At 46.1% G+C, this 26,741-nt stretch overlaps 4 protein-coding genes across 5 annotated transcripts; 3 read left to right on the top strand and 1 right to left on the bottom strand.

The window, feature by feature from the left end:
* Window positions 1-876: 876 nt before the first annotated feature.
* On the top strand, window positions 877-12,284 carry apbb3 (amyloid beta (A4) precursor protein-binding, family B, member 3). 2 transcript variants are annotated; one of them, XM_085471197.1, is made up of 12 exons: window positions 877-1,218; window positions 7,736-7,899; window positions 7,986-8,041; window positions 8,413-8,461; window positions 8,941-9,090; window positions 9,189-9,316; window positions 9,933-10,047; window positions 10,156-10,237; window positions 10,332-10,415; window positions 10,873-10,988; window positions 11,068-11,247; window positions 11,395-12,284. In XM_085471197.1, the coding sequence occupies exons 1-12, from the start codon at window positions 1,170-1,172 to the stop codon at window positions 11,653-11,655; spliced, it is 1,434 nt and encodes a 477-aa protein (XP_085327323.1). In that variant the 5' UTR covers window positions 877-1,169; the 3' UTR covers window positions 11,656-12,284. The 2 variants fall into 2 exon arrangements, with proteins under 2 accessions (XP_085327323.1, XP_085327322.1); XM_085471196.1 differs by having other exon boundaries at window positions 7,983-8,041.
* Window positions 12,285-13,098: 814 nt separating this feature from the next.
* On the top strand, window positions 13,099-17,429 carry LOC146700976 (uncharacterized). The gene is made up of 7 exons (XM_085471259.1): window positions 13,099-13,584; window positions 13,667-13,722; window positions 14,211-14,309; window positions 16,106-16,149; window positions 16,342-16,480; window positions 16,866-17,009; window positions 17,090-17,429. Exons 3-6 carry the CDS (start codon window positions 14,240-14,242, stop codon window positions 16,982-16,984), a joined length of 372 nt encoding a protein of 123 aa, XP_085327385.1. The 5' UTR covers window positions 13,099-13,584; window positions 13,667-13,722; window positions 14,211-14,239; the 3' UTR covers window positions 16,985-17,009; window positions 17,090-17,429.
* A 1,806-nt stretch (window positions 17,430-19,235) lies between these two features.
* Window positions 19,236-20,863, top strand: LOC146700975 (GTPase IMAP family member 9-like). Its single transcript, XM_085471337.1, has 2 exons — window positions 19,236-19,260; window positions 20,526-20,863. Exons 1-2 carry the CDS (start codon window positions 19,236-19,238, stop codon window positions 20,861-20,863), a joined length of 363 nt encoding a protein of 120 aa, XP_085327463.1.
* Window positions 20,864-22,008: 1,145 nt separating this feature from the next.
* LOC146700974 (T-cell immunoglobulin and mucin domain-containing protein 2-like) lies at window positions 22,009-25,478 on the bottom strand (the record flags this gene model as incomplete). Its single annotated transcript, XM_085471263.1, has 4 exons — window positions 22,009-22,653; window positions 23,109-23,217; window positions 23,982-24,076; window positions 25,115-25,478. Coding segments are annotated over 4 exons (648 nt in total), but the record flags the coding sequence as incomplete, so codon positions are not given.
* Between the last annotated feature and the right edge of the window lie 1,263 nt (window positions 25,479-26,741).

The raw sequence follows: 26,741 nt of genomic DNA, 5'->3' as shown, positions 1-26,741 counted from the left end.
AGGGGTCCCTCAGGGTTCTGTCCTCGGTCCACTGCTCTTTAGCCTCTACATGCTCCCACTTGGTACAATCATAACGAACCACAACATCTCCTGCTGTTCCGTGCAGATGATCTTATGATGTGACCTCTGTCAGCTGCACTGATGACATTAACTGCTGGATGTCTAAAACCAGGCAGAGATACTTGTTCATATTTATCATCCCTGTCTCTGAAGCAGGCCATGCCATCCTAATACAACCTCGGTCCGCGTAGTCATCAATAAGTCAGACTGGTTTCCAGTGGGTGTTGCACTCAGCCAGAGCTGCCCTCTGTCATCGATTCTCTTCATAACTTTTATGGACAGAACGTCTAGGCGTAGCGAAGTGTCTGAAGGCTTCACTGGGTGGTCTCAGAGTCTCTTCTTTGTTTTTTTGTAAAAAAATGTGGTTCTGTTGGCTTCATGGAGTGCTGGCCTCCAGCTCGCACTGGAACGGTTTGCAGCCGAGTGTGAAACAGTGGGAATGAGAATCAGACCTCCAAATCTGGAGGAGTATTAATCTCTGTCTCTCTTCCACAGCATGTCTTTATCCTGTCTTCCTTCTCTCACCCCAACCAATCACAGCAGATGGCCCCACCCCTCCCTGAGCCTGGTTCTTCCTGTTAAAAGGGAGTTTTTCCTTCCCACTGTCGCCAAAGTGCTGCTCATAGGGGGTCATATGATTGTTGGGTTTTTCTCTGTATGTGTTATTGTAGGGTCTACTGTACAATATGAAGTGCCTCGAGTTGACTGTTTACCAGACATTATGTGAACACGACCACAGTAGTAACACTGAGTTTTTTACAGTGAAGGGTGAGATAGGAGAGGGAGGGGAGTGATGACATCAGCAGGAGGAGGAGAGTCAGGGAGAGGGAGGACAGAGAGGAGAGGAGGACAAGCAGCATCGTTTATCAGGCAGAGAGGAGGGAGAGAGAGGGAGAAACAAACGCTGGGCAAGCACAAAGGAGGAGAAGAAGAAGACTGATGGTGTCGTCGGAGAGAGCGACAGCCGGAGGAACGAGAGACACTGAGAAAGACAGACAGAGAGAGAGAGAGGCGAACGGGAGAAGACGTTAACAACCGTCCTCTGGGCCCGTGTGTATGTGTGTGTTGGTGATCAGCTGATTGGAACACACGTATTGGAGGGCGGAGCCATGATGGGCAAGGACTACATGTTGGCCATCATTATAGTCAACTATGATGGTAAGACACACACAATCACACATACATGCAAACAGGGGTCCTGGTGATGCTGCTGCCTAACCAGGACCTGCTAACGTGTTTGTCCACAAAAATGAAACTGCAGCCTGTTAGCATAATCTCATGACCTCTGACCTTTTAGCTTCACTGCTCTGACACAGACTCGTGATTCTAAACTTGTTAGCTTATGTTCGTTGTGTTAGCATGTTGTCATGATTGAACCTTAGAGCTTTAGCTTCAGTCTGTGTCAGTACATCATGTATGTAGCCAGCAGGTGCACCTTTCACACAGTTACTGTCAACGTGGATTATCCAGCTGCAGCAGATCTGTCAGCACAGCCATCACTGTAGTCAACGTTAAGCTGTCAAATGTATAAATATAAACAGAAATATTACTGGAGGCAGAGAGGGGGTACACAGGTTCACAGATATTTAAGAACATTTGTTGTTGTTGTTATTTGGGGTCTGTTAGCATGATACCATGTGTTAGCCCTAGCCTGGCTCTAGAGTTTGTTTGTGCAGGTACGTGGCTACACGGAGCGAAGCATTTGGATATATAACCTAAATGCTCACTTTAAGTCTTCCAGCTAACCAGCATATGAGTGCTGATTGGAGGAAAAGTAACAGAATAAGCAGAAATAGTCTTCAGTGTTTTTATTGTTAATGCAACCTTTTTTGTGAGCTTTACTGGCTAACTGACTGACCTTCTGGTGTTCGGGGTCCTCATCAGGCTCATTAGGCCCAAAAACATTTTAGAGAGGGACAGGAAAACACAACAAAGTCTAAAGAAGGACGCTGGTGTTTGTCCTCCATCACTCGTCTTTAAAGGGTCATCATGAGCCAAAGCTCCGCTGCAGTCGGCACACAGGACGCTCAGGTCACAGCCTGTGAAGTCAGCTGTTTGTATCCAGGGCTGGACCAGACTCAGAGCTGCCATCGTTTCTCATATATATGCAGCGTTGGGAAGGTTACTTTTGAAACGTATTCCACTACAGATTACAGATTACATAATCCAAAAAGTATTTTGTAACATATTCCGTTACGTTACTCAATGACAGTAACGTATTCTGAATACTTTGGATTACTTAATATATTATCATGCTTTTTTACAACTACATGAATGTCCTATTGCTGTGATTTATTACTATTACTGAAGGTTACTCTCCACACCAACACAACTAGATGTTTAAATCTTAATATAAATGAGTAACAGTAGGTGGACATTAGGTAAGGCTGCACTTTCTGCAGTGATCTCGTATAGAAAACAGGTCCGCGGCTCCGAACCGTAGTAAAGGGACCTCTGGCTAATACGTCGGGTTCGTGTCGGCTCGTAGCTGAAAACTAGCTTTGCTTTGTTGTCTGGGTCAACTTTGCTAGCAGAGACAGAGAGAGGCGTTGAAAGGCTGCTGCAACAGAACTTATTGTTTCAGAGGAAAACACGAACACAGCGTATAGTCGAGTCTTAACAGCTTACTTACAGCTGGGCTCGTCAGGCTCCCTGTTTGGCTGCAGTGGTTATTATTATATTTACATTATATTTACGCCTACAACTGCAAAGCTCTCCAGCGAGTAGTGCGGTGCTCTGAACGGATAATTGGAGGTGAGCTTCCCTCCCTCCAAGACATCTACAGGAAGCGCTGCCTGAGGAAAGCGGGGAGGATCATCAAGGACTCCAGTCACCCCAGCCATAAACTGTTCAGACTGCTTCCATCAGGAAGGAGGTTCTGCAGCATCCGGTCCCGTACCAGCAGACTGAGAGACAGCTTCTTCCACCAGGCCATCAGACTGCTGAACACGTCATAGACACCTCAGCTTCACTACTGGAACTTCAACATTATGCACTCCACACTGTATATAAATGCCACTTGTTCTGCACATATTCAACTCTGTATATTTTATATATTTTATTATTATTATTATTTATTTATTTATTTTTTACTATTTAATTTGTAAAAATGTGTATACACACACACACACACACACACACACGTAGGAAAATATTTAGTATACACATCCAGAAATGCATACACTATTATATATTGTACATATATTTATTAGTTTCAGGTTGGCCATTCTTGTATTTTGCTCGTTTGTGTTGTTGTGTTTGCACATCTCTGTTGCTTGTGGGGCTCGCACACAAGAATTTCACTCGCATGTGCTGTGCCAGTGTGCCTGCACATGTGATGTGACAATAAAAAGTGATTTGATTTGATTTGATTTACATGCTTCCAGCTCCCGTTTCTGCTCGGTGACAGCTCCTACTTTTCCTTTTTCTCCCTCCTCGCTCACAGACCCATAACGGGTACAGCAGTCCATTCTCCCTGCAGCACGGACTACACGGACCGGTTTATCCCCGACATTATCTTCACGGACCGGCCTTTAAGGTGTCGCGGATAAATACAACAAAATAAAACCAGTACCGGTACCGAAAAAAAGAAGATTTATTCATAACACGCGTGAAAAGACCCAGGAAAACCGAGTAAACGATAAAAACGATAACAAAATAACGCTGAAAAATGATAAAAACCCTGAAAACCAAACATTTCACACCTGAGCCTCAACTCTTGCGGCCCGGTACCAAACGACTCACGGACCGATACCGGTCCGAGGCCCGGGGCTTGGGGACCGCTGCTTTAGGGCGATGCCCGTAACACTCTGCCTGTTGCCTTCATATTAAATCATTTTTGTGAATAACTTCTTCCTTCGTATCATCATGCGGCTGCAAGTAGAGGTGACATGGGCCGCGAGATTGAGACACAGACATTAGAGCCTCGTTTTGTTTGGGGCGTGGAAACCAAAAACAGAGAGGGCATAGCCGAACATATGAAACAGGAAGTACCGCCGTGTAATCCCTTTATTTCAACAAAGTAACTGTATTCTGAATACCACCTTTTTAAACGGTAACTGTAACGGAATACAGTTACTCATATTTTGTATTTTAAATACGTAACGCGGTACATCATTCATTTCTATTATTCATACCATTTAAAACAGCCGGGTCACACATGTACAAAATAATGTCCCAAATACAGATTAGAAAATGAATAAAAAGCTAAGGCGGATTTTTTTCTTGAAAAAACAAACAAAAAGAAAAAAAATAACAAAAATTTGTAACTTTGACCAACAGATGGAGTCTCTCTTATTATTATTATTATTATTATTATTATTTATTTATTTTTTTATTTAACCTTTATTTAACCAGGAATGTCCCGTTGAGATCAAAGACCTCTTTTTCAAGGGAGTCCTGGCCAAGAGGCAGCACATTTCCAAACAAATACATACGAACAAACAAAGTTAAAATTACAGAAAACAATTACACATTATTGAGGCAGTCTGTAGGCCTTTGAGTTTAGTTTTAAAAACATTTAAAGACAACAGTTCAGTCAGTTTCCAGTCTTTCTGTAACAGGTGCCACGAAAAAGGCGCAGAGTGCACAAAGGCTTTCTTCCCCAGCTCTGTGCGGACAAGGGGAACAGACAACAGCAGCTGATCATTTGAACGTAAGGAGTAAGAACCACTATTTGTCCTTGTGAGCAAAGTACAAATATAAGGAGGCAGCAATCCTAGCATAGCTTTGTAAATAAAAGTGTACCAGTGCCCCTGTCTTCTAATGGCCAAAGAAGGCCATTTTACTCTTAAGTACAAGTCACAGTGATGGGTCAGATATCTACAGTTGGTAATAAACCTCAAGGAAGCATGATACATCGTGTCCAACATTAGAAGACATGAAGAAGAAGCGTTCATATACAGAATGTCACCATAATCTAACACAGATAAAAAGGTTGCAGTGACAAGACGTTTTTTTACTGCAAAAGAAAAACGAAGTTTAAGTCTCAGTTTCTTTACAAGTCTCTCTATATGTGGTTTAAACATATAGAGCTTAATTGTAAAGCTTCCTTTACAATTATTATTGTAAAGGAAGCTTCCCAAACACGGGATAATCAAAGTATTTCTTATATTCGTATCTCAGTCGTTGGTGCCGTCTCAGTCCTGAACCAGCAGAAGCTCAACGTTCAGCTTCAACATGAACATTTATGAGACAAACCTTTAGTTCATGCTCAGCAGGCGTCTCTCCCTGTTTGGGGAAACAGACTAAAATCAAGGTTTGGATGAGCGTGACTTTAAACTTTCATCTTAATCTGAAACACGTGTGATTATATACCAGGAATATTAAATCCCCCACATGACTGAATGTAAGCGTCTCAGTGTGTATAAGCTCCCAATCACAGGTAACTGTCGTCTGACACAATCAGTGCTCTGCTGTGGGAACGACTTTCAGGCCGCAGCTCTGCTGGTCAGCAGCATGGCCCCGCCTCCCCGTCTCAGGCTGATCGTATCGTTGTCTTTTAATCAGCCCATTCAGTGTCTGGTGTCTCGGAGCACTTATTAATTATTCACAGCTTCTCCGGTTTCCTCTCTTCCTCTAACGCAGCGTGACCTCCGATCACCGCCGGCCTCTCCTGTTGTAGTTTTTACAGAGATATCAGGAATAAAACAGGAAGATTCAGAGCTCAGAGAGTCAGCAGTGTGAGAGCAGAGCAGGAGGCCTGAAGGACACAAGGTGGTGGACGTGTCCATGCTCGGGGGACAGCTCGTGGAAACAAACTTATGTTCAGGCTCATGATTCTCCAGAACCACCCAGGACCCTGCAGGGAACCAGAGAAGCAGCTCGTTCAGAATCCGCCTGAGAAAACGTTTCAGATCCACGGACGCACATCTGAACATCGCTGACTCAGTGCAGAGAGCAGCCAATCACAGAGCGTTCAGCTGCCTTTAAAAGGACGCTTTCATTAAACGTGAGCTGCTGAATGTGTCTATACAGAAATGCAACCGCTCACTTCATTGAATTTAAAATGATTGTAAGTGCCGTTGCTTTCAAAGTGAACCGATGCAGTTGTGATGTGTCAGCGCTGACTGCGCGTGCATGGACGTGTCCTCTGCAGCAGACAGCAGTGCTGATGTCCCGGGATCGATACCTGATCTGATGATGGGCAGAGCGGTGCTTTAACCCCATACGACCCGAACTCTTCCACAGCAGCATTTTTAATCTCTCTTTGATATTTGGGCTGATTGGGACCTGATGAATGTAAAAACAAAGAATTACCTGATTTTTGTTTTTAAGGAAAAATGAGGATATTTGTTTAAAATTTCGATATTACAGTAGCAGCATAATGTCCTCGTAAGTGGACATCAGGCCCTTGTAGAGCAAAATTGAGTATTTTGGTCTAAATAACCCAAAATGTGATGTGCACATATGAGGACGCAGGTTAAAGCAGCTGTGAGGTGATGGATGTCTGAGCTCAGTTTGTGGACTCAAAGCTGGAGCTGACAGTGAGCAGCATGTTTCAGCTGCACACAAAATGAATGTTTGTCTGAACTCTGAGTTCAGAACATTTGAACATTTTCACATCTGAAAGAAGTTTGACGACACGATTAGAGATGAGTGCAGTAATGGGATTACTTTGGCTAGTGCTTTATTTGAACCCTGACTCGCATTTATGGATGGAGTAACACTCATCATCATCATCATCATCATCACGGGGTGCTAGTTGGTTTAAACAGAAGACTAAAATAATTTAAGAATATTTAAGATTTTGTAAAATCTTCAACGAGTGTTTTCAAACTCAAAGTAAACTTTATTGTCATCTCTGCCATGTACAGTTCGGTATATGGAGACGAGATGACGTTCCATACAGAGCACAAGAACAACATATAGGAAGAGTACGAATAAGAATAAATCTAAAAATATAAAGGGGAGTAAATGTACACTTTGAGGTAAAAGGGTTAATAACAGTCTAAAATTGACAATTGAGATTTAAAGTGACTTTGTTTAGAATGACCAACGTAGCAGCTTCACAGTGTGAAACAAAGTGATCAACATAAGCAGGACTGTCCACAGAGCAGCATCCAGCAGTGGTCTGTGGCGTCCAATAGAGTCACTTTACAGTTTGTGTGTGTGTGTGGGGGGGAGGAGCCTGTGGTGAGTTCAGCTGCTGTCCCGCAGTCTGCAGGATCGGCCCCGGTGCTGCAACAGCGTCTGCCGTATGGGAGGGAGGAGAAAAGAGTCGTGTGAGGGGTCACGCACGATGCAGGAGGCCTGACTGATGCAGCGTTTGTGAAAGATGCAGCAGAGGCAGAGATGTTCGATGGTGTCGGCAGCTGCTTTGACGATCCGATGCAGCCGGCTGCGGTCGCCAGCTACATCCACTGCTGTGACCTGCAGAGGGCGCTGTTAAAAATACTTACTGATATAGACAATACAAAAGGGTCTAAATGTGAAGGCGCACATTCATTGGCTAATCAGTCGATCACAGTTTGTCAGCCAATGAGCGTGCTCCTGTCGATGCTCCAGTCTGTCACACGTGTGATAGAGCGACTCATGAACAGAACAGGAACCACACACATCGCCCACTGGTGGCCATCAGATTGAATGCAGGTTTAAGCCCCGCCCATGTTCTCAGAGACAGAAGCTTGCTCCATCTTTTAAACAGTTCACATTTACCTGCTTTGTGTCCCTGCAGACAACATCTGGACAGACCAGAACCTGCTGCTGGACCCAGACCTTCCCTCTGGCTGGAGAACCATCAAAGACTCCACGGGAACGTACTACTGGCACGTTCCCACCGGCGCCACCCAGTGGCAACATCCCCGTCTTACAGGGACACCGCAGCTGCTCGATGCCCAGGTGAGAAGAAGCAGACCTGCTCCAGTAAACCTGCTCAGATTGACCCGGTCACCTCAGGCTTTTCTTCTTCTGTGGTGTCTCAGCAGGAGGAGGCTGGACAGCAGAGCTCCAACAAGGAGACAGAAGGACCACCTGAGGACAGGTAACACATACATGTGCAGTATGGGTGATGTGTTCCCACCATGACAGCTTAAAGGTGTCCAGGTCCAGGACACTCAGCTGTCCTTTAAAGAATGACGACTAAACGTCCTCACAGTGGACACACATCCTCACAGTGGACACACATCCTCACAGTGGACACACATCCTCACTGTAAACACGTCCTCGTACAGCTGAAGTCCCGTCACAGCTGTCCCCACTGGTTACAAACATCCCCACAGGTGTGTCCTGGACCCCGACCCTGGTCCTCACTGTAGTTCTGCAGACTTATGAGGACACACTGATCCTTGTAATCATGAGGACCTGCTGTTTGCACTCTACACCTGTGCAGGTGATACTGTTTTTGTTTCTCAGGTCTTCGTGGCACGAAGATGACCTCACCAACCACGACCCCGACTCCAAGGTGAGACAGCAACATTAATAATACCTGATTCTGTCAAATAAATAAAAACTCTGTCACTTTAACTCTGACTGGGGCCACAGCGCCCCCTGTGGTTATGGTTCATTTACACAGGTAATAAATTAAGGGCACATTCGACTTCCTGTGTGAACATGATGAAAATGATGGAGAGGTTTCTGGAACGACGTGTTGAACACAGAAACGAGAGGTCCTCGTTGGTCCAGGACTTATTCTGGTGCTCTAATCTGCGCTAATCTCACTCTCTCTCTCTCTTTGTTTGTGTCTGTGTCTCTCGACCTCGTTTTATTGCGCATTAATCTGATTTAATCTCTCTGCCTCTGTGTCCTGGTTTCTGTTTGTCACCCATCAACCTACTGTCTGTCTCCCCCTCCACCTGTCTCCCTCTCCACCTGTCTCCCCCTCCACCTGTCTCCCCCTCCACCTGTCTCCCTCTCCACCTGTCTCCCCCTCCACCTGTCCAGTGTTTTGCCGTGCGCTCCCTCGGCTGGCTGCAGGTGGAGGAGGAGGACCTTTCTCCTGGTCGCAGCAGCCTCGCTGTTAGTAACGTCATCCAGCAGCTGTCTCACTGCAGCAGCCCCGAGCAGAGAGACCGGCTGGGTGCCTGGGGGGAGGTGAGACACCTGCTGCCCTCCTGTGGCAGGATGCAGGAAGTGCACGTGTGTCCTGTGGAACCTGTTTATCACCTGTCCATCCACCTGTCTGTCTGCAGGGCCGCGAGATGATGCTAGTTCTGAAAAAAGACACCCTGACCCTGTTGGACCCATTAGACCACACCCCCCTGCACTGTCAGCCAATCATCAATATCCGTGTTTGGGGGGTGGGCTGCAACAATGGCAGGTGAGCCAATCAGAGAGCGTATTTCCCCGCTTCCTGTGTTTGTGCTTCGCTGACCTGAACTCCTGGTTTGTGCTCCTGCATGCTTCGGTTTGTTTACACTAACTCTCTGTGTTTCTTTGCCACGCCCCCTCACACCTGGGCAGGGACAGGTAAACCACTACCCTTACACTCACAGCCTCCTCCACATGTCAGGGTCATTAACTGAGTTCAGCTGCTGATCACCACCTGATCGGTCCGCTGTGTGTGTGCGTGTGTGTGTGTGTGCGTGCGTGTGTGTGTGCGCGTGTGTGTGTGCGTGCGTGTGTGTGTGCCTGTGTGTGTGTGCGCGTGTGTGTGTGCGTGCGTGTGTGTGTGTGTGCGTGTGTGTGCGCGTGTGTGTGTGTGTGTGCGTGTGTGCGTGTGTGTGTGCGTGCGTGTGTGTGTGTGTGTGCGTGCGTGTGTGTGTGTGTGCGTGTGTGTGCGCGTGTGTGTGTGTGTGTGTGTGTGTGCGTGTGTGTGTGTGTGTGTGTGTGCGTGTGTGTGTGTGTGTGTGCGTGTGTGTGTGTGTGCGTGTGTGTGTGTGCGTGTGTGCGTGTGTGCGTGTGTGTGTGTGTGTGTGTGTGTGTGGTGCATTCAGGGACTTTGCCTTCGTGGCGGGGGATAAGGACAGCTGTGTGCTGAAGTGTCACGTGTTTCGCTGCGACGCTCCAGCCAAAGCCATCGCCACGGCGCTGCATGAGATGTGCTCAAAGGTCAGTGGAGGTCACCCACATCTCAGGGTCACCTGCAGCTGTGGGTCAGCTGGTTTACCTGAGAGGTCAGAGGTCAGCGTTTTTTACTCCGCTACACTCTGTGTTTAGATGATGTCTGAGAAGGCTCTGATGAGGCCGTCCCGCTCCCTGACCATGGAGAGCATCTCACCTGAGGACCTGCCGAGACAAGGTGAGTCACCTGCCGTGCGTCCTTAGTGTAGACGCTGCGCTCTGATTGGTCCTGCACTAATTTTGGCTGATTATTGATCTTGCTGTCGTTTCAGTGGAGTTTCTGGAGGCAGTGCGGCAGCAGGTGCAGAAGTTTGAGGTCCAGTACATCGGCAACCTGCCGGTGTCGCGAGCCATGGGTAGGACATAAACACACCTGTCACACCTGGGCTGAGCTCAACCATTAATATGCATTCACTGGAAACACTGGTGCTTTGGACCATGATATACACTCATGTACAGCACGCACATACAGGTGATCATCAGACAACCATGATGCAGACTTTCAGCTTTAATTCAAGCGACTTAACAAAATACTGCTCTAATTATTTAGGATCTTTTTTATACACGGCTCCCAAACATGAGACCAGGTGAGTCCTGGTCATGAAACCTGGAGATGCACGGCTCAGCTGAGCGACCTGAAACTGGCCTGAAGCGCCACAGGGAACATCTGACGTGGACGATCGCAGATGTTGAGGTCTCCGATCAGGAGGGCCTCGGTGGAAATAAAACCCTCTGTGAATGTTTAGTGTAACCAGTAGGAGTGTTTTAATATTGTGTGATTAAAAGGTTAAAGGTCGCTGATGTGTGTCGCAGGTATGGAGGTGTTGAACCGAGCGATAGAAAGCATCATGAACTCCACAGACCGAGACGACTGGGAGCCGACCGTGATCCACGTCACCGATAACGTCCTGTCTCTGTGGAAAGGAGAGGTACAGTCCTCGATGCACATAGACTTCAGGTCAAAGGTCATCATGGCTGTGTTTAACCCTCCTCCTGTCGTGCTGACAGGACGGCGACGAGCCATTCTGGGAGTGTCAGGTACGCTTCCTCACCTTCCTGGGCGTCGGTCACGACAGCCACACCTTCGCAGTGATCGTGGACGGCGGCACGCAGCAGTTTGAATGTCACGTGTTCTGGTGTGAACCGGACGCTGGGATCATCTCCGAGGCCGTCCAGGCTGCGTGCATGGTGAGCGATGTCACGGACATCACACTGATCACCTGACGTACACTCAGAGTTTTGGTTTGAGGACTTTGTTGATATATTGCATAAATATTGATCATAAGAATAAATCATTCCTCTGGCGCCCTCTGTTGGCTGCTGTTGCTCCTTCAGGTCCAGTATCAGAAGTGTCTGGTGGCTCAGACTCCTCCCCCAAGGACCAAATCATGGCGTGCAAACCCGTCAAAGGTGAAACGGGCCAACTCCATGGATGGCGCCGCCTTCCCTCCCCTCACATCCCGTCACCATGGCGGCAGCAGCTCCAGCATGATGGCGCAGAGGATGGCGAAGGGTAGCGGCAGCAGCAGCAGTGTGAGGAAGGGCATGATGGCGTTTTTTGAAACTTTCCGCAACAAACAGGCCGCCACGTCCTAATGATGAAGGCGGGACCACCAGAGCCCCCAGGGGTTAGGGTAGCTGATTCTCCAGATATGTTACCCCTGACCACACTGGGCCTCCAGACCGGCCTCTGATTGGCTGAACTCTGTGCACATAGGGCTCTGGTGGTCCGCCTGGCTGAGTGACATCACCAGCAACTCCAGAACACGATGCTTGGACCACAAACACACCTGAATCAGTCGCTGTGATTGATCAGCAGGATGAGTGAAGGACGAAATCAATCAAAACCTCCACCAACACGTCCGAAAGTTTAAAGGCTAGCAGGTTCATCGCTGAAAGCATCCATCCACACCATAAACAAGGCTGAGCCCTGACCTTTGACCCCTTCAGCTCCATCTGTGCACATAGAACCGAGGTTATGAGTCGTAACTGAAGTTCATTTTCTTGTTTCCTGTCGTCACAGCTCCTCCCCTCGAGGGGCGGAGTCACATCTGCTCCTCCTAACTGTGAGGCGTTTGATTTGAGAGGTAACATCATCAGTCTCTGTGTGTGACTGATGATGTTAGAGTTACTCACAGTTACTCACAGAGTTCAGGTGAGGCCGTGGCAGTGACTGCCACGGCCTCACCTGAACTCTGTGCGGCTCTCCAGGGTCTGTCACCACCACAAGCACAAACGAGCACAAACGAGGGAGGAGCAGAGGAGGTGGCGATCGGCTCAAAGGGTAACAGTGAAAATCCGCCCACGTTAGTAAAAAGGACCGCTTCACATCCAAGGTGGAGGAAGACTTCCTGTAAACAGAGGACACGTAGCAAAAACTGTAGAGACGCGTCTGTTTGTTCTGCTTTGAGCTTCATTATCGTGTTTTAAAGCTGCACTGACTAACTCGGCCACCAGAGGGCGATGAACACGCGCTGGAGAAACAGACTGAAGATAAACTGGCCTGTTTCCTGTGCTGAAAGCAGCAGTTTGCATGCAGGCATGAACTGAAACAAATGCCACGCCCACAGTGACATCTGACTCTCCTTCTGCTTCCTGATTGGCTGACGTACCCTTAAATAGAAGCTGTGCTGTATTTACTGTTATTAGGTAAGATTGAGTTTCTGAGCATCTGACAGGCTGTCGTTGTTTCCTCGCAGTAAAAGTGATCAATGATGTCATGTATAAATGAACCAATAATAAACTGATAAAAACATTTTTTTCTGGTATGAAACTCGAGCAACAGCTGTTTAAAGAAATAACATTTATATGTAAAAAAAATTGTATTTATTTTTTACACATTAAATTAAATAAAAATGTAAAAAACATTTATAATGAATATAAATATTTTAAAAGTAAGCACAAAAATCATACAAGTAATAAAAATGTTAATAAAATAATAAATCTTATTAATACAAATGTAAAACATTATTATCTATGAAACAATAACACATATAATGGGAAAGAAAAATCGATATTATTATTGTTTGTGTAAAACAAAGACAACAAATAACAAAATAATAAAACAGAAACAGTTAAAAACGATTTTAAAAAGTGAAAAATAAAATATTAAAAATGTAAAAAAGATAGAAAAACAGAACCAAAAATGAAAAATATTGAAAAATTAAAATACGTTCAAAGATGATAAATTATCAACAAAAAAATAAAGAGATGAGGCTGAATGTTATTGATCAGTGATCAGTTTGTATGAGCAGATATCTCTGAAGCTGTTTCCAGGGTGACTCCTGAAAGCTGCAGACTTTATTTGGCTTCCTGTGAACTAGTCTGAGCCCAAACGCTGCAAGAAAAACAAACAGGAAGCCACCATCAGTGGAGCAGGAGGAGGAGCAGGAGCAGGAGGAGGAGACCTCTGACCTCACCTCCTCTGCCTCTGGCAGCTGTCTGCCCTCCTCAGCCCGTCAGTCGTCTGTCAGCTCACCGGAGAGAAAATCAATGATTTAGCAGAAGTTTGTCTTCAGCTGGAAGGTGAGTTCAGATTCTGTCACACCAGACTCCATTTAAAAACCACACGTTTAAAGGCTCTGTGATGACTGCAGGTTTCTTACAGGCGGGCAGCAGACTGAGGTCAAAGTTTCCTGGATTCTGACGTTTTTTTGCAGTGAGGTGGGTTAAACAGAGACGAACTGAAGAGACGACACTTTGAAACTGTAAAATTCCAGAAGTGTAAAATGAATTAGTTTGGAATTCTTAGGATTGCTTGTGAAACCTTAAATTGAAGGATTCGTGAATGGAGTCTGGTTATTTGGTTAAAATGAACTTTCTGCTACAAGTTGTCTGGTAATAAAGTAATGACGACTAAACTGAAGCTCTGAAGTAATTATGGGAAACCTTGAGTCCCCGTTCAAACATCTGAAAGCTTCTTTGTGTCTCAGCTGGAAGTTTTGTGCTGTGCAGACGGTAATAAGGCTCAGCTGACACCAACAATCCTGAGCATGAATAAAAACAGTGTTGACAGAGAGGTGGAGGTCTGTGGCAGCAGATTGGATTATGGAGCTGTGAGGCAGCGTTCACTGACCTGACTCTGACTCAGGAGACGCGTCAGCATCCACGCTCAGACAGCCGCTCAGTGTCTCTGCTCTCCTCTTCTACAGCGACGCCATCAGCCGACCGTCCCTCCAGGATGAGCGCCGAGCCTCCGCCGTACCGTCCTCACTTCCCTGAGGGCCCCTCGGCCCCCGTCTTCTCTCCAGGTCTGTCTTCTTTTATCTTTGACATCACTTCCTGTGTGCAACAGCGCTGCACAAGTTTTACTCTGAAAGACACAAAACTGGCTTCATGTTCAGCCACAGAGGTCAAAGGTTGGCATGTGCCATCACCAGTGATGGGCAGTAACGCGTTGTAATGAGATTACTTTTTTCAAGTAACGAGTAAAGTAAGGGATTACCATTGGAATAAAGCTAATTAGATTACCGTTCCCGTAGGAACCCTGCGTTGCTAAAACCGTGATTTTATTGCGAGAATGTCTCATGACAGTGACGTAAGCGAGCGCGACGTTCGTGACAACAGTTGTGTGCAGATCAACAGTGGTAATATATCGAGTGCAGAGAGAGTATGAGCGTGCAGCGTTTAAAGCGTGGATGTAATCACATTACTTTGAGTTTGATTCCATAAAAAGTGACAAAAACATTAGTGTCCGCTGTGCGTGGGAAGAAAACTTCTTTTTACAGCGAAAAAAAACCCCTAAACTTCCAACAAGCACCGAGTGCCGGATCCGCCCACTGACATGACGGCTGTGGCACCGGGCAAACCTCCACCCGCCCCACTCCTGCTAAACAGGTGACAACAGATCTAAGAGCGACTCAGAGCTGCTGAGGCTTTGATTTTACTTCTTTCTGCTGTTTTACTTGCATCTATTTGAAAGAGTGTAAATAAGACTGTTGTATACAGTGTTGGTCAAGTTACTTGAAAAAAGTAATCAGTAACTAATTACTGATTACTTCCCTCCAAAAAGTAATCCCGTTACTTTACTGATTACTTATTTTCAAAAGTAATTAATTACTTAGTTACTTTTTAAAAACACGATTTAGATCTTTCAGCCCAGTTCTGCTTTTTCTGCATCATCATCATACAAAATGTAATCAAATGGAAAAGTCTCTTTTTAAAACTTTATTAGTTTTAACCTTTTAACTTGTTATCTTGTTTATCATGACTCTGGTTTTACTGGCCGATCAACACAGTTTATAAACTGGTACATGTCACCTTGTTGCTTTGTCTGTAAGTGGTCATGTGATTGACCACGACTCCTTTATTCTTCCTCAGTCAAACAGCAGCACTCGTGCGATTGTTTTGCCCCCTGAGCTCCAGCTGTTGTGCCAGAAAGTGATGGTTACCGTCCGCAGGAGCGCAGCTGCTTAAAGCTGCAGCGTCCTGATTCTTACAGCTACTTCCTGCAGCTGATATAAGCTGCAGTGAGCTGAACACAGCTTCAGCCGTCTGTTGAAAAACAGTAACAGACCGCATTTCCTTGTTAGTAACGGTAACGGTGTTGTAACGATAGGAATAGTAATTAGTTAGATTACTCGTTACTGAAAAAAGTAACGCCGTTAGTAACGCCGTTGGTAACTCTGTTATTCCCATCACTGGTTATTAATTACTAATTACTTTTTTCAAGTAACTTGACCAACACGGACCATCACTGCCACAGCAACAGCCTTTATTAAAGTCATTAGTTAAAGTTTAGTTATGTGATGAGCTTCTTCTGCCTTTACTCACACGGGTGGAGCAGGGTGGAGGAGGAAGGAGGGTGGAGCAGGTGGGAGGAGGAAGGAGGGTGGAGCAGGGAGGAGGAGGAAGAGGAGGAAGGAGGGTGGAGCAGGGAGGATGCAGGCACACAGGCGGCTGAGGTGCGTTCACAGGCGGCTGAGGTGCGTTCACAGGCGGCTGGGACAGAAGAATTCAGTTCAGGAAACCTGCAGAATCTGAGCCAATCAGCTGTTTTCATTTCTCAGACTGAGCTTTAAGTTTTGATCCTGTTGTTTCTTTACAGCTCTCGCCTGTCAGCCTGGCTTCTTCCCCAGCTCTCCGTACCAGGTACCCAGCATGCACTGCTGCAGCATCCTGAGGATCATCAGAGATTATGAAGCTTCTGGTTTTATATTTCAGCCTCTTTTCAGTTTTAGGATTTAAAATTCTTTGACTGCATGAAAATAAATTTTTCTTCAAATTAACGAACTGTCACATGACCATCAGTGTTACTATGGTAACCACGTGTTTCCTCTGCAGACCTTCCCTCAGTCCTATTACCATGAACATCCAGGTTACATGGCTCCGATGACCCCACAGAGCACCTTTGGGACCCAGTCGGCCTACCAGGGCAGGCTCGACGGGCCCCCAGGGGCCTCGTACCCACCAAAACACGCAGGCAGGTCAAAGGTCACGACACAGAGAGCTCAGGCAGGGTCAGCATAGTGTGTCATAGTGGGGAAAAATCTTCCTCCTCCATCCTCAGCCTCCACCCTCCCTCCTCTGCACATGCTCAGACGACCTCAGCAGCTGCGAGTCTGAGTCGTCATGAACACATAACCACATAAAAGAAAATACATATAAAACAAGAAAAACAAGGTTTTCTGATTGGCTGTCCCTCACAAACAGGAGGCGGGGCTTCTCTGATGGCCATACAAGGATTTCTCCTCTCTATGACATCATACGGATCCCAAAATAGAAAAAACTGTAGAGCCGTCATAACTGGTTGTTATACTGGGTATGCATCCTGCAGGCTTTAGTCATGTGACTTCCTGTCCTTCCAGTTTACGTGGTGGATCAGCAGCAGGATCAGGGCGGCGGCAGGAAGTCGTGTCTGGCGGCGTGCTCGACTCTCCTGTGCTGCTGCTGCCTCTGGGACCTGCTGACTCGGCACCTCTGCTGACCTCTGACCTCCTGTCACACAGCAGGTATGAAATCAAACAGTTCAAGTTTGATTTTCTCATCAACACCAAACTGTTTTTATGTTCTCATGTTTCTCCTGCGACAGGCTGTGGACCTGTACAGGTGTACACGCCTCTCCACCTGCGTAACTGGGATAGGCTCCGCCCCCTGTGACCCTAATAAAGATAAGAGGATGGATGGAAGTTTGTTCAGTATTCGATGAACTCTTTCTCTTGACTTCTGAAATGATTAAAATACAAATGTTTTTGTTTTTTATTTTAATTCTTCAGCAATAATCAAAATATTTGCTGTTTGTTTGTTTTAAGATGTTAATGTACAAATTGACTGAACTCCAGAAACTCAGTTTGATGTTTGCGTCAGTAGAACTGCTCCAGCTTTATGACACACTTCATCTTCTCTCTGTTAAATAAACTTTTTCAGACACATTAATGCGTCTTTGTTTGTCTCTGCAGGGTTTTTATTTCACGTGTTTAACAGAAGCCACTCAGCTTAACCTTCCTGCCTTCTTGGGACCTTTTTGTGCCACTGCTATGTGTTAAATGGCTGCCATTTCCACTGTGTTCAGTGGAATATAACCAAACTTGCCACAGGATAGTTTTTACCTGTCAATGTTAATATTCCAGTGTGAATTCCTTAAATCAGCCTAAAATGGCTGAGCAGCAGAAATCCCCACACCCATCACCCTGGGGACCATTTTCTGCCCATTGACTTCCATTATAAACGCTATTTTTCAACCCCAAATTATCATCATATGATTTTATTTTTTCTTCTTTTCTTGGATGTCAATGAAGACTCAGGGCCTTGAAGTTTTAATTTTTAAATTGCAAAAAAAATGCAAAAAAAATAATGGCAGGTCAAAATGTATGTTGGTGCCAATCTTTGGTCCATCTAAAGGCCTACTTATAATGACAATCACATATTACTTCAACTGGTTTTTTGTGGAAATATTTAGTTTCGTTTTTTGGTTTTTGGGGCTTATAACACAGGGCGCTCATGTAATAACACTGGGATTTGAAGGGTTAAAACAACGAAAATATAATTAAAACTTTACATGAATATTTCAGGGAGAAGTAGTTTTACACTGTTGCACTGAAGAGTCCGGCGTTTGGGTCCTGTTTCCCCACCTCCCCACGGTCTGCCAGCCAGACTGTGACAGTTTCGTCATCATCAGGTGACTTCTTCAGTCTCAGCTGACTGCAGGTTTCCCATCTGTCAAAGCTAGGAAGGCACCTAAAGAAAGCTCCAGGTGATGCAGGAAGTCAGCTGCTGCCTAAGTGCAGGAGGAGTGCCAGGATTTAAACATCGGGGAAACCAAACAACCTCTGGCTGAGAGGATGCACAACACAGCAGAGCCACCTCGTCAGGCCACGACTCTGCAGTCTGTTTACACCTACAGGCCAGTGGACACTCTTTCAGTGATGAGGATGTAACATCCTGGACAGGGAGGAACGCTGGTTTGAGGGCGGAGTCAAGGAGGCCATTTACGTGAAAAGGGAAAGACCATCTCTGAATGGAGGAGGGGCCTAAGGGTACATCTGTCACCATCTTACATGCTGTGATTGCAGCCATTCCCCACCTCTCTGTGAATGGTACTCATGGACATTGATCAGTGGTCATGAGAATTTGCATATTAATGATCATAAACTGACCTCGCTGTTCATTTAGAGACCGTGAGGGGCAATCCTACCCTTTCTTAAAGAAAGGAACCTCAGAGCTGTTCATTTGATTTCTAAACCTAATGTCCTTGTAAATGTATTTAAGAAGTGTGAGGGACCCCATTAGGGAGGAAATAAGCAGGGATTAAGAAACGTGGGTCCTAGTGTTGCTACTGAGTGTAACATTAGGTCTAATGGCACTGTGATTCAAGCATTAGCGCAGCTCGCTATGTTTGACCGAGAGCATTCAGGGATAAATGACCCGTCCAAACAGCACCTGCAGGATTGTCCGGCGAGCGTGACGTTCACTTTTCTTCACAAAGATCTGTAACAGCAGCAGAAAAATGGCTGTTGATCACAGGCTTTGTGCTTTGCTGCACGCACACTACAGCAGTGATGTACCACACACAGATGGAGTCGCTAAATTACACAACTGCTGACGTGCAACCAACAACTACCTGCTTCTGTTTCCTCCTATTCAAAGGGAGGCGCTAACAGCTGACTCAAATTGTGGTGTAACAAAGAGGAAACTATTCAACAGAGACACAAACCACACATCAACTGTAAAAGACGAACATGGCCAGCAAACACAAGCGACTCGGCAAGAACATTTAAAAATAGCAATGTAGAAAATGAGTGTGATTAAAGAGTGATAAGACTCAACACTCACTTTACCTTTCTTAGGTTTCATCTGTCTTTGATCTTTTCCTCTCACTGTTTCCTTTGTTTTTACAATAGTTGATGTTTTTCTGTAGTTTTTATTGTACAATATGATCTAAACACAGGAGCAAAACAACCAATGTAAACATTAACTGTTCAAACAAACCCTCGATGGCAGCACTTTGTGGATGACACGAGGAGGAAATGTGATTTCAACACTTTTGCAGAGAGAGCAAGTACAAACCTCTGTAGCTTCTCTCGTCTCCGGCAGATTCACGTTTAAACGATCAGATCGACTTTTCTGACGAGGAGACGTGTTTAAAACTCAAAGTTTGATCTCTGGTGTCTTTTCAGTGACAGATGCAGCAGCTCCATTTCCTGAATCACCTCGTTGTACAATAAATTTAGTATATTTAATGAAGTCAGACAAAGATTTAACGTCGATACTGCGAGTCTGTGAAAAACAAGCCGTCAGTGGGAAGGCCACACGAGCCTCGCTCTCCTTGAGCTTCAGACTCACATCCAGATGTTTTCTTTAAATAGAAAAATATGCAGTATGATGTGTGGTGTGACGTGGGGCAGGGATAGGGCCACCTCTACATCACAGCTAAGAGAGTGAAAGATCTTAATGTTCTGACGCGATTAACAACTATCAGAGAGATAAACAACTTTTCTCCATTTCATAATAATAAAGCATTTTACTCTTAATTAAGACAAATAAAAATATAAGTTTGATCAATGCATAAATATTGTGTGAAAAAGTGACTTCCCCTAAACCTAATGACTGCTTGGGCCAGTGGGGACAACTGCCAGTGAGTCTTTCCCACCCAGGGACTCCAAGAAGGCGGGGTACCCTGAACCGCCACTCGGCGCATACGTGAAGACGACGGTCAGGGCGCCTGGAAGCGCCTCCTCCTGGCCTGTTTTTCTGTACCTCCTCAATAAACTGTGGTGAGAACAAACTATCTGGTGCTTGAGACGTTATGGAAATGTTACAATAAAAGAAATGGAAATCAGGAAGGTCAAACACGTTCTCACACTGCGAATGTGGCTTCACCGTGACTTAGTCCTCAGTTGCAAAATGTGGTGAAATCACTGAAGTTCTCTACTTTCTTTAACAGAGTCAGAGGAACCACAAAAGAAAGAGATAAAAGAGAAACCAGACCTCAGGATGGTGCTCCTTAATAACTGGATCTGGTGCATCAGGAAACACCATCTTAGGAGGAGACGATGCTTTTGAATCTAAACCATCTCCGAACTCGGTAACTTCAGAGTGTCAGAAGGAAATGTTTGAAGGTCAAAAACTGGCTGTGGTCGATACTCCAGGTGTGTTTGATAATGTTCAAACTGAAGAGGAGATGAAGACAGAGGTCAGGACAGCCATCTCCTTTGCTGCTCCGTGTGGACAGATTCACAGAGAGATTCACACCATGGCCTTGTTCACACGTGGAGATGACCTGGAGCGTGGGAGAGTCACCACAGGAAATTTTATCAGGGAAACTCCAGCTCTCCATGACTTCATCCGTCAGTGTGGTGGAGGATAGCATGTTTTTAACAACAGAAGCAGAGATCCTGCTCAGGTCAGAGAGCTGCTGGAGAAGGTCAACACCATGGTTCAGGGAACCGGAGGAAGATACTACACCAACGAGATGTTTGAGAAGGCAGAGAATGCTATAACCAAAGAGATGGAGCTACTTCAGGAGGACAGGCTGGGCTAACGGCCACTGAAGCAAGATATGAAGCAGAAGGAACAACGAGTTTATTCGGGGCAGCTGGAGCTGCCGCTGGAGGCGGTGCTGCGATTGGCACCGAGCTTACTGTTGGAGCTGCAGCTGGTCCAGTGGGACTGTTGGTGGGAGCTGCACTGGGTCTGGCAGCAGGAGCTGCAGTGGGAGCTGCAGTGGGAGCTGCAGCGGGAGCTGGAGTGGGAGCTGGAGTAGGAGCTGCAGCGGGAGCTGCAGTGGGAGCTGGAGTGGGAGCTGCAGTAGGAGCTGCAGCGGGAGCTGGAGTGGGAGCTGGAGTGGGAGCTGCAGTAGGAGCTGGAGTGGGAGCTGCAGTGGGAGCTGGAGTGGGAGCTGGAGTGGGAGCTGCAGTAGGAGCTGCAGTGGGAGCTGGAGTGGGAGCTGGAGTGGGTCGTACTACTGCTGCTAAAGTCAGGAAGCAGGCGTGTATTACACAGTGAAGAACAATCACTCAGCAGCAGCTCGTTCAAGTCACATCATCAACACAATATTCACCAGTCTTCATCAGTATCATCATTTTTATTATCCTATTTGATTTAAAACGAATGATTAATTATTATTGATCATGTTAGTTTGGGGACATTCTTGCACTGTTCTCTCAGTGAGAACCTCAGATGATGTAAATCGTGTTTTAAAGCCTGGTGAGTTTGCTTTCTTGTGCTGTCAGAGGAGAAAGTGTAGAAGAAGCTGCAGTCAGCAGACGTGACAGTAAAGACCGCCTCTAGGGTTTCTACCTTATAATATGTAGCATCTGGAGTAAGTAAGACACATTTTATTTATAGCACATCTGTTAAGACGAGGAAAGTGTTATTTATATGGCGTCAAATCCCCACAGCAGCGAGGCGCTTCATGTTGTAAGGTAGACCATACACCATTAGATGTTATCCACAGCGTGTCTTTGTCCTGTCTGTGGGAAGTTAAACCTGATACCTGTCCAGGGGGTACAGGGGGTAGGATGGGCTCCAACCGCTCCATGACCTGAAGTGGAAATGCAGAAGAGAATGGATGGACTGAGATTCTTCGTCAGCAGGCTGTGGCCTCTGCTGGGACCATGTCTACGGCCGTGAGCTTAAAGCGTGAAGCTTTATGCATCTGGGCCCAGCCTCCATAGCTTCTGCTGAAGGTTGCAGTGCTGTACATAGACAGGTGCTGCTGTTCTTTCAGATGTGACCCACACTGGTGACTTGCTGCTTCCTGTCAGTTAATTAGTCTGAAGCAAAGCATGCTGGGACTGGATCTGTCTGACTCGAGGTCAATTGAATAATTGTTACAGGAATGTGTTCAAAGTGTCTGTGCTGATCCGCACAGCTCGTTCATGTTATTCATCAGTAAAGTGGAGATGTCCTCCTGTTGTTGCAGCACATCATTGTGGGGCTGCCGTCAGGGCTCAGCTGACTGTTCAACTGTTCAGACCCCACAGGGTCTCTGCCCCCATGGTGGGAGCAAATGCACCTGACTGCACAATCATGATATGATCAGCTGTTCCCTTCATTCAGCTGTTCAAGGGGATCTTTACAGAGGACTGCCCTCCTCCTTGTCTGATTGGTTCAGCCTGATGTCCGTCTGCAGTCTCTGATCCCGCCTCCAAACCCCTGCAGGTGAATTTAATCAAATAAATGATTAAAAAAAGGTGTCTGTCTTTGTTCAGTCTGATGTGAAATGGAAACATATGGAGAGATATTTAATGGTGTAATACCTGAGTCTGACCACATGAGGGCGACATTTAATGACCGTCAGACTGAAGCTGGTGGAAACAATCACGTGAAACAATCGTTGTGTGTGCGTGTGTGTGTGTGTGTGCGTGTGTGTGTGTGTGTGTGTGTGTGACACATCTTTGTGGGGACAAAAGGCATGTTTGAGACTCAAAATGTAGTTTTAGTGTCAGGGTTACAGTCTGGTTAGGTTTAGGCTCAGGGTCAGGCAGTCAATTAAGACGCCAGGGTAAGCATGATGTCAATGCTCCACTAAGATATGAAAACAGGTTTGTGTGTGTGTGTGTGTGTGTGTGTGTGTGTGTGTGTGTGTGTGTGTGTGTGTGTGTACTGACTGTGAGCTGCAGTCAGCAGAGCAGGGATGAAGATGATGAAGGTCAGCCTCACTGAGTTCCAGATGAAGTTTTCCAGGTGGTCCTCCTGCTGCACAGCTGTGATCCTCACCTGTAAACATGAAGTCATGTGACCTGTGAACCAATCAGCAGCCTGAAGGTGAAGCTGAGGTCAGAGCAGCAGCAGGACGTCCCTCCCATTAAAAACACCAACAGGAACATCAATCAATCAATCAATCAATCAATCAATCAATCCTTTTATTTGACACATGCAAAGTCTACACCAGCAGTAAAATTGGACCCCCGCGACCCCGTAATGTGGAAAAGCAATGACATGTAGAATCCAATGGGAAAGCAGAGGAGGGAGAAACCTGCACTCAGCACGAGAACAGAAACAAAAGAAGCTCCTCTGCACAGAGAGCACACACATGTTCACGTCACAACACCACAAGCAACAGGGGTGGGTGAGGCGGTGAGCCGATGTAGACGCAGTCATGATGATGCAATTATTACAAGCCAGCTCCATCAGCAACCCTGTTATCATGGTTTGAAAAGGTAGCTGTCTTCAATGTCCTCGATCGACAGTCTTTCCAGTTCCTCCACCCGTCCGTCGTGTATCCGGCAGGGAGCGTCCCTCCAGGACACTCGGGCTCTCCCGGGCCCAGACGTCTCGTGGAGAGGAGGGTGTCAATAACATTCTCATCACAGTCGCCGACATGTGATCGTGTTGAGCTCATTTCTGACACTTTGGTGGATGTTTGAACGTAACACAGTGATTAATAAGCAACAACATGTTTATTAATCACATTTTTACAATTCTGTGAAATTCATTTAACCTGAACTAAAAAAAGAGAATTAAAAAAAGGCCCAACTTACCTCGGTCGGAGTCTGCGTCGGCATCGAGCCTGTGGCTGTGACATCACTTCCTGTTTGTCCCACCACGGTGGTGACGGTGGTGAAGAAGTGAGGAGCTAAACAGAGTTTGAGTTGTTAATTGTTCAGTTTTACAGGAAGTTAGTGTGTAAGACAAAGATGGATTATTATGAACTGACAGTCATGCAAAGCTGCTGTGGTAGATGGAGCTGAAACAGCTCAGCTTCATGTTTAATCACATTCTGAGTTTACAGCGGACGTGAAACACCACAGCGGGGAGGCTCCAACCAGCTGGCACACATTTAACTCTTCAGCAGATCAACTGTGTGTGTGAAGCTGCAGTCCAATCAGTTCGCACAGATTTCCACAGGAAGTGATCGGCACTATTTTAAGGTAATACTGAGGTTTGATTGAACCTCCAGTTATTAAAAATGTCCTTGTTCGAGTCGTTTTCCTAAACCGTCCACAGGAAGACAGACTAAAGACAGACGGACAGCTCGAGTTTCAGTGAGGATGCAGGTTTGGGGAAATCATTTCCTCCTTCTGTGTTGTTGGTGAGTGGATTACCTCAGAGCAGGACCGTGTGTGTGGGTGATGTGCTCGTGGTAACAGGTCTGTTTGGGCGTTGCTGGGATTCATTTTCATCTGTAAGGCTGATGCTGCATCGAGTTTTAGACGTAGGCTGTTCCTGTGATACCAACAGACACAAGACTGAGAGACTTCACAGGAACGTGGACGGGTTTGTGATGCTTGCAAGACCACAGGGCCACAACTCTGCCGTTATGGGATGCATCCTGCAGGTCTGAGAGGGGAGCGAGAGGTGGTTGCCATGGTTACGGGAGTGTTGCTTGCAGAAGTGTTTCAGAAAGTTGCAGAAGAAGAAACGTGAGCTGGATCTCTGCCACATAAGGAGAACTTCTGACCAATCACCTGAGAGTCCTGTTTACCACACATGATACTGTCCTGTGTGGGGGCGGGGCTCTTTGTAGCCGTTGTTTAACTTGAACCTTCAGCTGCTAGTAAGCTAAGAAAATGCACTTTGAGCATGTTCGTCTCTGAGTGAACATGCAGCTCTGGACAGGAACACTTGACCCTGATACGACGGGATGTTGTCTTTACATTTACAGCTTCCTCACCTGTGACGACGCTCACATCGATGTGATGCTTCTCATCGTTGAACGGCCCGGGTATCTCCACCCTGCAGCCGTATCGTCCAGCGTCTCCCTCTGTCAGGCTCTTTATGGTCAGAGAGACGTCTCCGTCCTCCAGTCGGCCCAGCAGCTCATACCTGCTGGAAGCTCTGGTTAACACTCTGAGTCCATCTGTGGAGATCAGCTGATTGGAGCAGCCTCTGGCTGGTATCTCTCCTCGCTGCCAGCACGCTGACAGAGCGCCGTGATATTTCCTGTCATATTTACAGGGCAGAGTGATGTCTTGACCTGTGTGACCTTTGACCGCCACGCTGTCACATTCACAGACTGGAAACACAGAAACAGGAAGTTAAAGACAGTTTGATTTTTTATTCAAAGAATAAAAAAGTGATTTTGTTCAAATAGAGAGAGAGCCGAGCAAACAGAGCGACAGCAGGAGTGACGGAGGCGTACGTGCCTGACAGGAGGACGAGCAGCATCACAGGAAGCCTGCTTATTTCCCCGCAGGCTGCTGAAGCCCTCGGAGTCTTCATCACTCTGTAGAACATCCAGACATCATCAGCTCGCCCGCTCTCCTCTGAAACACTCTGCAGGAGTAAAGAGCCGGACAAACCTTCAGTCTCAGAGCTGCTCCGTGTCGTTCTTCTTCTGCTGTCACATTTATGACTCTGTGGTTTGTCACATCCGCCCTTCACTTCCTGCTAACAGCAGCTCGTTCTGCAGACCAGCCACAGGCTCAGAGATGAGTCAGCTTTTATTGACCTGCAGGCAGAAGAACAGACGTTCAATATTTCAGATTCATTCAGATTATTGATCCTTAAATACTCGAGCTGGTCTCTGGCTCGTTGTCAGCGAGATCGGTCAGACGCTCGTGTCCTCAGTATCCTGCTCAGAGGCAGAGGACGCGTTCAAGTACCTGTGAAAACAACACTGCAGCACTGAAGCAACTTCTTTACTGTGCCGGTGTTCTGGGCATACAGCCTACCCGTTGTTTCTGAGCATGTGCACGGCACAAAACCCCAACTTAACAGCATCTTGCTGTAATTTAACACAACTCCTTTGTCATATTTGTAAAACAGTTAAATATTAGCACTTTATTGAAGTGGATACTTGATTTTTTAAGCCATTGTGAAATCGCTACCTGCTTTTTGCACAAAACTGTTGAATTTGCAGCTTTGGTGAAGTGTACTTTCAAGTTAATGGACACATTTGATGTTCTCGAGAAAGTTATTGAGGTTGCAGTGCATTCATGCTGAGGGAAATATTCTAATTCGTTAATCTGTGTATGGTATGTTAGGTCTATCTAGGTAATGTGGTTATTTAATAGGTTAAATTATGTGCATTGTTTGCTGCACATATTGAAGCTCAAAAGAAGAGATGTTGTGGAACTGTAGATGGTATTTGTGGAGATACAGAAATTCTTTTATTGCTGCCATATAATCTGCATCATTATAACTGCAGTAATAACATTCAATAATATTTCTTACAGTATTGATATTGCATTAAAGTTGTTGATTGAAGATGTCCATTTGAGGATCCTTCCTTTATGTTAACTTTTATTACAAGTACGGTCAGAAGTATTTTATACACATTGCATATCTGTGCTTATTTT

This window comes from Copadichromis virginalis, linkage group LG10 (genome assembly GCF_057382275.1).
Source record: "Copadichromis virginalis isolate Kocher_CV1m ecotype Utaka linkage group LG10, C_Virginalis_male_GT1.1, whole genome shotgun sequence".
NCBI lineage: Eukaryota > Metazoa > Chordata > Actinopteri > Cichliformes > Cichlidae > Copadichromis > Copadichromis virginalis.
Note: the sequence above shows the minus strand (reverse complement) of the source record. Positions and strands in the feature narration are given on the sequence as shown.